Source organism: Oncorhynchus mykiss, chromosome 27 (genome assembly GCF_013265735.2).
Source record: "Oncorhynchus mykiss isolate Arlee chromosome 27, USDA_OmykA_1.1, whole genome shotgun sequence".
In the NCBI taxonomy this organism is placed as follows: Eukaryota; Metazoa; Chordata; class Actinopteri; order Salmoniformes; family Salmonidae; genus Oncorhynchus; species Oncorhynchus mykiss.
The window spans coordinates 42,690,720-42,703,339 of record NC_048591.1 but is presented as its reverse complement, the minus strand read 5'-3'; the positions used below and the strand labels follow the sequence as shown (position 1 = coordinate 42,703,339).

Here is a 12,620-nt window from a genome sequence, read left to right as displayed (position 1 = left end):
AAGAACACCCCCTAAAACAAGGGCTTGTTACTGTGATGATTACATGTGTGCGCGTGTCTGTCTGACTGTCTTCCTGCGTTTATATGCTTGTAGCTATTGTGTGGTCCCCCCCTGTCTATTTCTGACCTGAATCAGTGTGTCCTGGGTGTTCCTGTGCTCCTTTGTTTGGTGTGTGTTGCTTTGTGTGTGACATAAGTTAATAGGAAGGAGGGGACATGAGGTGGGAGGGGGGGGGGGGGTAAAGAGACACCTGTCTCTCCAGTCCTCACAGACACAGCCCCATCCTATCCTAGCCTATAGAAATATATAGTCCTACATCATTCACGTCATTATAAATTCTTCATTAGTGCGACACTCCCGATAACAACAACCCTCCTTTGTTTCCAGTCTGTGTTTGATCAGTTAAGTTGCCTTGGAAACACACACACACACACACACACACACACACACACACACACACACACACAGAGACAATTCCCAGGGGCGTCGCCGGGAGAAACGAGACTAACATAATTCCCTCATGATTCCACACAGCAGGACTGTCACATAACACATTCAACACGGAACCAAATAGGTCATACAATCCAGACGACTGGGGGACATTTCTGTTCGGTCTCTTCCCCGCGTTTGGAAAAAGGAAGCACTATTTTGGGAACTTTTGCAAGTCTATAATTTTCCCCCGTCGCCCCCGGCGATATTCCCATTAAAAGCATGTCCAACGGGGCGATGTTGAAAGCAGCAAGAGAAGAAAGAAGCAACTGATAAGTATCGTTTTAGCAACATTAACCGTTATTTAAAAATACACCCCACAACCATTTTCACTTTTTTTTTTTATAGCCACTGCAGTAAATAAAACCTAATAAAATGTTTGGGAATAACGGCGATTTAAGGCCATTTTTTTTTTTATAGCAATATAGAGTGGGAAAGCAGCTGAGGGTTTGGACAAATAATAGCCACTGCAGTAAATGAAACCTAATAAAAAACATCTGTCTACTTCAGGAATAGTGTGCCAGAGCCAAACAGAGCTACAGGGGGCCTATATGCAGATAAGCCATTTGTCACACGGGCCACCCATCATTCACTCTGAACTGGACTGTGTGTTTACAGGCAGTAGGGCCACCCATCATTCACTCTGAACTGGACTGTGTGTTTACAGGCAGTAGGGCCACCCATCATTCACTTTGAACTGGAATGTGTGTTTACAGGAAGTAGGGCCTGTCATCATTCACTATGAACTGGACTGTGTGTTTACAGGAAGTAGGGCCTGTCATCATTCACTATGAACTGGAGTGTGTTTACAGGCAGTAGGGCCTGCCATCATTCACTCTGAACTGGACTGTGTGTTTACAGGCAGTAGGGCCTGCCATCATTCACTATGAATTGGACTGTGTGTTTACAGGCAGTAGGGCCTGCCATCATTCACTCTGAACTGGACTGTGTGTTTACAGGCAGTAGGGCCTGTCATCATTCACTATGAACTGGAGTGTGTTTACAGGCAGTAGGGCCTGCCATCATTCACTCTGAACTGGACTGTGTGTTTACAGGCAGTAGGGCCTGCCATCATTCACTATGAATTGGACTGTGTGTTTACAGGCAGTAGGGCCTGCCATCATTCACTCTGAACTGGACTGTGTGTTTACAGGCAGTAGGGCCTGTCATCATTCACTCTGAACTGGAGTGTGTTTACAGGCAGTAGGGCCTGTCATCATTCACTCTGAACTGGACTGTGTGTTTACAGGCAGTAGGGCCACCCATCATTCACTATGAATTGGACTGTGTTTACAGGCAGTAGGGCCTGCCATCATTCACTCTGAACTGGACTGTGTGTTTACAGGCAGTAGGGTCTGTCATCATTCACTATGAACTGGACTGTGTTTTTACAGTAGCAATTGTGTGACTTTAGACCACTAGAATGTCTTAGCCAAAAGCCCCCCAAAAAATACCCCCTGAATGGATTTCTGCTAATATGTAAAACACCACGGGAGTTGTCTTACATTTGGGAACTTTAAAGTCCTATTGATCAAACAACCATGAAAAGGTAGACTCTCTCCCTCCCTCAGTTGCCTACGCACAACAACAACAAGATCAACAACTAATAATGTCAGCCAGTGAGATGAGCTAAAATCTAAAAATGAGGGAGCACTAGATAAATCCTCTCCAACTGTTTTAGCTTGTAGTTGGCCCGTCAAATTTGGCCTGATAAACGATGGGGAATAGTAGCCGGGTGGCCCTTCAGCAGCTTGCCAGCCAAATCATGTTTTAATAACTGAATGGGAACTTGCCTCCCTCCCTGCGCATTTGATCGACAGGTGTCTGATATATTTAGAATTCAAAGCACACTTAACCAGCATGGCTACCACCGCATTCTGCAGCGATACGCCATCCCATCTGGTTTGCACGTGGTGGGACTGTGATTTGTTTTTCCAACAGGACAATTGACCCAAAACACACCTCCAGGCTGTGTAAGGGCTATTTGACCAAGAAGGAGAGTGATGGAGTGCTGCATCAGATGACCTGGCCTCCACAATCACCCGACCTCAACCCAATTGAGATGCTTTCAGATAAGTTGGACTGTAGAGTGAATGACAAGCAGCCAACAAGTGCTCAGCATATGTGGGAAATCCTTCAAGACTATTGGAAAAGCATTCCTCATGAAGCTGGTTGAGAGAATGCCAAGAGCGTGCAAAGCTGTCATCAAGGCAAACAAAGGGTGGCTACTTTGAAAAATATAAAATATAAATCAATTATTTCGCAAGAAGAATTACATTTTGTAAATTATCATTTTGGATTTTAATGAGAAAGTGCTTGATGTGAAGTTAAACATAGAAAAAAACAGAAGGAGTTTGGATGAACCTTCCCTCCATATAGAAATTAAATGACTCGACATCTACATAAGTTGAACGAATTGTGCTAAGAGTAATTTGATTCTAAAATAAGCTATAATACATAAGTATTAATCAATAATGCATGAGTTCTGTTAGTACGTGGTTCCAACAGGGAACAGGGTTCCAACTAAAGAGATATTCTTTTTAAAAGTAAACACTTGAGGCCTCTGTGCAGGGAACGTAGGTGTACTCAACATAGTGCTCTGTGTCAGTGGTCAGCCTAGCTATATGATAACATGGTGCTCTGTGTCAGTGGTCAGCCCAGCTGTATAAGAACACGGTGCTCTGTGTCAGTGGTCAGTGGTCAGCCTAGCTGTATGATAACATGGTGCTCTGTGTCAGTGGTCAGCCTAGCTGTATAAGAACACGGTGAACTGTGTCAGTGGTCAGTCTAGCTGTATGATAACATGGTGCTCTGTGTCAGTGGTCAGCCTAGCTGTATAAGAACACGGTGCTCTGTGTCAGTGGTCAGTGGTCAGCCTAGCTGTATGATAACATGGTGCTCTGTGTCAGTGATCAGCCTAGCTGTATGAGAACATGGTGCTCTGTGTCAGTGGTCAGTGATCAGCCTAGCTGTATGAGAACATGGTGCTCTGTGTCAGTGATCAGCCTAACTGTATGAGCACATGGTGCTCTGTGTCAGTGATCAGCCTAACTGTATGAGCACATGGTGCTCTGTGTCAGTGGTCAGTGATCAGCCTAGCTGTATGATAACATGGTGCTCTGTGTCAGTGATCAGCCTAGCTGTATGAGAACATGGTGCTCTGTGTCAGTGATCAGCCTAACTGTATGAGCACATGGTGCTCTGTGTCAGTGATCAGCCTAGCTGTATGGAGAACATAGTGCTCTGTGTCAGTGGTCAGCCCAGCTGTATGAGAACATGGTGCTCTGTGTCAGTGGTCAGTGATCAGCCTAGCTGTATGAGAACATGGTGCTCTGTGTCAGTGATCAGTGATCAGCCTAGCTGTATGAGAACATGGTGCTCTGTGTCAGTGGTCAGCCTAGCTGTATGAGAACATGGTGCTCTGTGTCAGTGGTCAGTGATCAGCATAGCTGTATGAGAACATGGTGCTCTGTGTCAGTGGTCAGCCTAGCTGTATGAGAACATGGTGCTCTGTGTCAGTGGTCAGTGATCAGCCTAGCTGTATGAGAACATGGTGCTGTGTCAGTGGTCAGTGATCAGCCTAGCTGTATGAGAACATGGTGCTCTGTGTCAGTGGTCAGCCTAGCTGTATGAGAACATGGTGCTCTGTGTCAGTGGTCAGTGATCAGCCTAGCTGTATGAGAACATGGTGCTCTGTGTCAGTGATCAGTGATCAGCCTAGCTGTATGAGAACATGGTGCTCTGTGTCAGTGGTCTGCCTAGCTGTATGAGAACATGGTGCTCTGTGTCAGTGGTCAGTGATCAGCCTAGCTGTATGAGAACATGGTGCTCTGTGTCAGTGATCAGTGATCAGCCTAGCTGTATGAGAACATGGTGCTCTGTGTCAGTGGTCAGCCTAGCTGTATGAGAACATGGTGCTCTGTGTCAGTGGTCAGCCCAGCTGTATGAGAACATGGTGCTCTGTGTCAGTGGTCAGTGGTCAGCCTAGCTGTATGGAGAACATGGTGCTCTGTGTCAGTGATCAGTGATCTGCCTAGCTGTATGAGAACATGGTGCTCTGTGTCAGTGGTCAGCCTAGCTGTATGGAGAACATGGTGCTCTGTGTCAGTGGTCAGTGGTCAGCCTAGCTGTATGGAGAACATGGTGCTCTGTGTCAGTGGTCAGCCTAGCTGTATGGAGAACATGGTGCTCTGTGTCAGTGGTCAGTGGTCAGCCTAGCTGTATGAGAACATGGTGCTCTGTGTCAGTGGTCAGCCTAGCTGTATGAGAACATGGTGCTCTGTGTCAGTGATCAGCCCAGCTGTATGAGAACATGGTGCTCTGTGTCAGTGATCAGCCTAGCTGTATGAGAACATGGTGCTCTGTGTCAGTGATCAGTGATCTGCCTAGCTGTATGAGAACATGGTGCTCTGTGTCAGTGGTCAGCCTAGCTGTATGGAGAACATGGTGCTCTGTGTCAGTGGTCAGTGGTCAGCCTAGCTGTATGGAGAACATGGTGCTCTGTGTCAGTGGTCAGCCTAGCTGTATGGAGAACATGGTGCTCTGTGTCAGTGGTCAGCCTAGCTGTATGAGAACATGGTGCTCTGTGTCAGTGATCAGTGATCAGCCTAGCTGTATGAGAACATGGTGCTCTGTGTCAGTGGTCAGTGATGAGCCTAGCTGTATGGAGAACATGGTGCTCTGTGTCAGTGGTCAGTGGTCAGCCTAGCTGTATGAGAACATGGTGCTCTGTGTCAGTGGTCAGCCTAGCTGTATGAGAACATGGTGCTCTGTGTCAGTGGTCAGCCTAGCTGTATGAGAACATGGTGCTCTGTGTCAGTGGTCAGTGATCAGCCTAGCTGTATGAGAACATGGTGCTCTGTGTCAGTGGTCAGTGGTCAGCCTAGCTGTATGAGAACATGGTGCTCTGTGTCAGTGGTCAGTGGTCAGCCTAGCTGTATGGAGAACATGCTGCTTTCTATATTCACGGTGACCTTTCAAAATGGTTGAATCCTTCTAAACGGTAATGTGATTTGTGGATTCAAATAAAGCATTTAAAACGTGTGTCACCTCCGGTGTGTTCTTCTTGAAGTCGCGGCTCTGGTCGATGAGTTTCTTCCTGGACTGTTCGCTCTCATCCTGTCTGTTGGCGAGCTGTGTGGCGGTGGCGTCTAGTTCTCTCTGAAACACACACACACACATTTTGTTAGAGACATAGGATAAGGGCTTGATTTAAGATTGGGAAGTAGAATAATCCCCTCGGATGAAGAGCTCCCCCACCCATCCCCTCGGATGAAGAGCTCCCCCACCCATCCCCTCGGATGAAGAGCCCCCCCACCCATTCCCTAGGGTGAACTCTGCTGGCACAGCATCATTGACATGAGAACACAACTTTATGACATTAAATGCCACTAGTCTATGCCTTAATGTTAGAGCAGCCTTTTCCAGACCCCCAACCCTCTCCCCCAGCGGTCTTGAGAGGAGCCCTCTCCCCCAGCGGTCTTGAGAGGAGCCCTCTCCCCCAGCGGTCTTGAGAGGAGCCCTCTCCCCCAGCGGTCTTGAGAGGAGCCCTCTCCCCCAGCGGTCTTGAGAGGAGCCCTCTCCCCCAGCGGTCTTGAGGAGAGCCCTCTCCCCCAGCGGTCTTGAGGAGAGCCCTCTCCCCCAGCGGTCTTGAGGAGAGCCCTCTCCCCCAGCGGTCTTGAGAGGAGCCCTCTCCCCCAGAGGTCTTGAGAGGAGCCCTCTCCCCCAGAGGTCTTGAGAGGAGCCCTCTCCCCCAGAGGTCTTGAGAGGAGCCCTCTCCCCCAGAGGTCTTGAGAGGAGCCCTCTCCCCCAGCGGTCTTGAGAGGAGCCCTCTCCCCCAGAGGTCTTGAGAGGAGCCCTCTCCCCCAGAGGTCTTGAGAGGAGCCCTCTACTTACTACAAGTTCAGATAGCTGGCCGCTAAACTATTCGGTAGATGAAAACTGAAGCAGAAAAGGTACATAGTGAGCACTACGTCATCCCTGATTTGAAATCACAAGTCAGTCTGGTGGAATCACCACTGCTGGGAAAATGCTCATTTTCTTTATACGCCATTTTAATGGAAAACCTAGCTACTGAGCACAAAAAAACCTAGCGACTGAGCACAAAAAAACCTAGCGACTGAGCACAAAAAAACCTAGCGACTGAGCACAAAAAAACCTAGCGACTGAGCACAAAAAAACCTAGCGACTGAGCACAAAAAAACCTAGCGACTGAGCACAAAAAAACCTAGCGACTGAGCACAGAAAAACCTAGCTACTGAGCACAAAAAAACCTAGCTACTGAGCACTTGGTTACAATTCTAACTGTGGGACAAATGCACACACATAAAGACAGGCAGGTCTATAGTACACTGCTCAAAACAATAAAGGGAACACTAAAATAACACATCCTAGATCTGAATGAATGAAATATTATTATTAAATACTTTTTTCTTTACATAGTTGAATGTGCTGACAACAAAATCACACAAAAATTATCAATGGAAATCAAATTTATCAACCCATGGAGGTCTGGATTTGGAGTCACACTCACATTTAAAGTGGAAAACCACACTACAGGCTGATCCAACGTTGATGTAATGTCCTTAAAACAAGTCAAAATGAGGCTCAGTAGTGTGTGTGGCCTCCACGTGCATGTATGACCTCCCTACAACGCCTGGGCAAGCTCCTGATGAGGTGGCGGATGGTCTCCTGAGGGATCTCCTCCCAGACCTGGACTAAAGCATCCGCCAACTCCTGGACAGTCTGTGGTGCAACGTGGCATTGGTGGATGGAGCGAGACATGATGTCCCAGATGTGCTCAATTGGATTCAGGTCTGGGGAACGGGCGGGCCAGTCCATAGCATCCATGCCTTCCTCTTGCAGGAACTGCTGACACACTCCAGCCACATGAGGTCTAGCATTGTCTTGCATTAGGAGGAACCCAGGGCCAACCAAACCAGCATATGGTCTCACAAGGGGTCTGAGGATCTCATCTCGGTACCTAATGGCAGTCAGACTACCTCTGGCGAGCACATGGAGGGCTGTGCGCCCCCCCCCCAAAGAAATGCCACCCCACACCATGACTGACCCACCGCCAAACCGGTCATGCTGGAGGATGTTGCAGGCAGCAGAACGTTCTCCACGGCGTCTCCAGACTCTGTCAAATGTGCTCAGTGTGAACCTGCTTTCATCTGTGAAGAGCACAGGGCGCCAGTGGCGAATTTGCCAATCTTGGTGTTCTCTGGCAAATGCCACACGTCCTGCACGGTGTTGGGCTGTAAGCACAACCCCCACCTGTGGACGTCGGGCCCTCATACCACCCTTATGGAGTCTGTTTCTGACCGTTTGAGCAGACACATTTGTGGCCTGCTGGAAATCATTTTGCAGGGCTCTGGCAGTGCTCCTCCTACTCCTCCTTGCACAAAGGCGGAGGTAGCGGTCCTGCTGCTGGGTTGTTGCCCTCCTACGGCCTCCTCCACGTCTCCTTATCTATTGGCCTGTCTCCTGGTAGCGCCTCCATGCTCTGGACACTACGTTGACAGACACAGCAAACCTTCTTGCCACATCTCGCATTGATGTGCCATCCTGGATGAGCTGCACTACCTGAGCCACTTGTGTGGGTTGTAGACTCCGTCTCATGCTACCGCTAGAGTGAAAGCACCGCCAGCATTCAAAAGTGACCAAAACATCAGCCAGGAAGCATAGGAACTGAGAAGTGGTCTGTGGTCTCCACCTGCAGAACCACTCCTTTATTGGGGGTGTCTTGCTAAATGCCTATAATTTCCACCTGTTGTCTATTCCATTTGCATAACAGCATGTGAAATGTATTGTCAATCAGTGTTGCTTCCTAAGTGGACAGTTTGATTTCACAGAAGTGTGATTGACTTGGAGTTACATTGTGTTGTTTAAGTGTTCCCTTTATTTTTTTGAGCAGTGTATTTTCTCCCCCCCTCCACGTCTTCTCCTCCCCTCCACGTCTTCTCCTCCCCGCTCCGTCTTCTCCTCCCCGCTCCGTCTTCTCCTCCCCGCTCCGTCTTCTCCTCCCCGCTCCGTCTTCTCCTCCCCTCTCATCCTTCTCCTCCCCTCTCCTCTCCATCTTCTTCTCCTGCCCCCTCTCCTCCTTCTCACCCAGGAGAGTGATTATGCTGCTGGTCATTACGCTAACTAAACACACAACTAATGACTTAAATATTAAGTGATTTCTTCTAGATATATTACCATAGGGGCCCATAGAGGCCAATCTACAGCATCCCTAGACACACAAAAACCCACACACCAAATTTCGGTCTAAACTCCTGCAATGGGAATACCAGCATAGATTTTTCCATCAAGCTAAATGATTAATCCCAACCACCCATCCATCCTATTCTATCCCAGATCCATCTCTTCCCAGCCCAGATCCCAGTGGGTGTAAAGCCAGACAGATCTCAGTCCAGATCCCAGTGGGTGTAAAGCCAGACAGGTCTCAGTCCAGATCCCAGTGGGTGTAAAGCCAGACAGATCTCAGTCCAGATGCCAGTGGGTGTAAAGCCAGACATATCTCAGTCCAGATCCCAGTGGGTATAAAGCCAGACAGATCTCAGTCCAGATGCCAGTGGGTGTAAAGCCAGACAGATCTCAGTCCAGATCCCAGTGGGTGTAAAGCCAGACAGATCTCAGTCCAGATCCCAATGGGTGTAAAGCCAGACAGATCTCAGTCCAGATCCCAGTGGGTGTAAAGCCAGACAGATCTCAGTCCAGATCCCAGTGGGTGTAAAGCCAGACAGATCTCAGTCCAGATCCCAGTGGGTGTAAAGCCAGACAGATCTCAGTCCAGATCCCAGTGGGTGTAAAGCCAGACAGATCTCAGTCCAGATCCCAGTGGGTGTAAAGCCAGACAGATCTCAGTCCAGATCCCAGTGGGTGTAAAGCCAGACAGATCTCAGTCCATGCTCTGGAGCCTGGTGTTGTCACCAAGGAGCGTTCGGACTGTCGGGACCAGGTTTCAGCTGCTGCCAAACGCCGACATCCTTCCTCCCATAGATGGTCTGCCTGTACAAGCACCACCTGAACTGGACACAGCTAGACAAACTAATATTTTTGCGTCCTACTGCTCAGCCACTTTACCCCTGACTGTATGGATATAACTACCTCATCTATCACTGATACCATTATTGATATTGTTCTTGTTCATACTGTATTTATTTTTATTTATATTGACCCTATTTATTTCTGATATTACTACCACGCAAGTAACCATTCGGCTGTACCGTATACACCTTCTGTAGAGACCCATCCACTCAGCAAGACTTAGCAAAATGTTGCTATATAAAAATGAATTTTGGTATGTGTGGTCGTAACATGATTTTGTGACATACCACAACAATATCATGTGGTCGTATCAAGTGATCACCACATAAAAGCATGGCGCATGCATCTGTTTATGTACTGTACATGTGCACCTCCCACAGGTGTCAACTCGGGTGTCAACTCGGGTGTCAACTCGGGTGTCAACTCGGGTGTCAACTCGGGTGTCAACTCGGGTGTCAACTCGGGTGTCAACTCGGGTGTCAACTCGGGTGTCAACTCGGGTTGCATGGCCTTAACTTATGTATGGAATACTATGTTACATTATATAAAGTATGCTAATATACTGGTGTGAAGGCATTTCAGTGGTGTAAAAATACTTTAAAAAGTACTTTACTGTACTTTACTACTTATATTTTTGGCTACTTTTACTACAATATGAAAGAAAATAATGTACTTTATATTCCATACATTTTCCCTGACACCCAAAAGTACTCAATACATTTTGACAGGATAGTTGTCCAATTCACACACTTATCAAGAGAACATCCCTGGTCATCCCTACTGCCTCTGATCTGGAGGACTCACTAAACAGAGAACATCTCTGGTCATCCCTACTACCTCTGATCTGGAGGACTCACTAAACAGAGAACCTCCCTGGTCATCCGTACTGCCTCTGATCTGGAGGACTCACTAAACAGAGAACATCCCTGGTCGTCCCTACTGCCTCTGATCTGGAGGACTCACTAAACAGAGAACATCCCTGGTCGTCCCTACTGCCTCTGATCTGGAGGACTCACTAAACAGAGAACATCTCTGGTCATCCCTACTGCCTCTGATCTGGAGGACTCACTAAACAGACAACATCCCTGGTCGTCCCTACTGCCTCTGATCTGGCAGACTTTCACTAAAGACAAACGCTTCATTTGTAAATGTTGTGCTGGATTGTGCCCCTGGATATCCGTCAATTTTTTTTTTAAACTTGTGCAGTCTGGTTAATGATAAGGAATTTGAAATTATTTATATTTTTACTCAAGTATGACAATTTGGTACTTTTTCCCATCAATTGATGTGGCTGGTGGTTATAGCATTTCGTTCACATGACCCATCAATTTAGACAAGTGTGTCTGGGTAAATTACTATCACTTTAAGTCTTAAGTCTTTACTACACTACTCACTGTTTACTACATGACCTCACATGTGAATCCTTAAAGAGATGGGCGGGGCTGGTTTAAGAGGGTGTGAACAATGACCTCACATGTGAATCCTTAAAGAGATGGGCGGGGCTGGTTTAAGAGGGTGTGAACGATGCTCAATGGGTGTACACAAAGAAGAGCTCTCCACTAGGTACCAAAACATTCAAAGGCCCTTTTCTCAAAAGTGAGGTTACAAGTTGATCAACTTTGAAAGCAGAATTACTTTCCCATTGTTCCTCAACGGTAGGTGTGTGATATGCCATGTTGTAGCTCTGAGTCTCTACTTTTATCTAATGTAAAAAAAAAACACAATTTCAAATTTTGCTACATAAGACCAATTTGAGCCGGTCAGTCACATATAAATGTGTCTGACTACCCAGCTTGGCCAGGCTCGTCTGGCTCGGTCTCAGAGTAGTAGGGCTTGTCTAGGTTAATTTGGGTCGGCCACAAACGCTGCTGGAACAGATTACCAATGTTCCCCAGAGAGACGGCAGCCACACCACAGCCAAACACTACCAGACATAGGCTATAGCTTAACGGCAGGGACAGATATAGCCTAGACAAGAGGGAGAAGGAGGGACAGATGGACAGAGGTTGAAAGAAGGAAAAGGAGGGTGTGAGGCTGCCATGTTGGAGAGCACCAGGAGGACTCCTGCACAGAATCTACAGATCTTTTCAAATGTCTGCTTTCTTTTCCCAAGGTGAGAAAAAAAAATAGAGGAAACCCACACACTGGTTATTGACAGTATCACTGCTCTGGCTGGTATCGCTGCTCTGGCTGGTATCACTGCTCTGGCTGGTATAACTGCTCTGGCTGGTATCACTGCTCTGGCTGGTATCACTGCTCTGGCTGGTATCACTGCTCTGGCTGGTATCACTGCTCTGGCTAGTATCACTGCTCTGGCTAGTATCACTGCTCTGGCTGGTATCACTGCTCTGGCTGGTATCACTGCTCTGGCTGTTATCACCAGCCAGAGCAGTGATACCGTGATACCAGGCCAGAGCAGTGATACCAGCCAGAGCAGTGATACCGTGATACCAGGCCAGAGCAGTGATACCAGCCAGAGCAGTGATACCAGCCAGAGCAGTGATACCGTGATACCAGGCCAGTGATACCAGCCAGAGCAGTGATACCAGCCAGAGCAGTGATACCAGCCAGAGTAGTGATACCAGCCAGAGCAGTGATACCAGTGATACCAGCCAGAGCAGTGATACCAGTGATACCAGCCAGAGCAGTGATACCAGTGATACCAGCCAGAGCAGTGATACCAGTGATACCAGCCAGATCAGTGATACCAGTGATACCAGCCAGATCAGTGATACCAGCCAGAGCAGTGATACCAGTGATACCAGCCAGATCAGTGATACCAGCCAGAGCAGTGATACCAGTGATACCAGCCAGAGCAGTGATACCAGTGATACCAGCCAGAGCAGTGATACCAGTGATACCAGCCAGAGCAGTGATACCAGCCAGAGCAGTGATACCGTGATACCAGGCCAGTGATACCAGCCAGAGCAGTGTGTGAGTTTCCTCTTTTTTCTCTCATCTTATTTCAAATGTTACCATGAACCTGCAACAAAAGATAGCTCAGATGTGCGAGGGCCTTTTTGAAAAATGTTTCCCCAAGGTCTCATTGTTATGCAAAGTACCAGTTCTACCAGGAATCT

General features: G+C 47.7%; 1 protein-coding gene across 7 annotated transcripts in view; it reads right to left on the bottom strand.

Moving 5' to 3' along the window:
* Window positions 1-12,620, bottom strand: part of cux1b (cut-like homeobox 1b) — a 150,102-nt gene that overhangs the window by 113,419 nt on the left and 24,063 nt on the right. For all 7 annotated transcript variants that reach the window (XM_036965643.1, XM_036965636.1, XM_036965639.1 and 4 more), the window contains exon 2: window positions 5,539-5,649. In XM_036965643.1, the coding sequence (XP_036821538.1) occupies window positions 5,539-5,649 (111 nt within the window). The remainder of the gene's footprint in view (window positions 1-5,538; window positions 5,650-12,620) is intronic.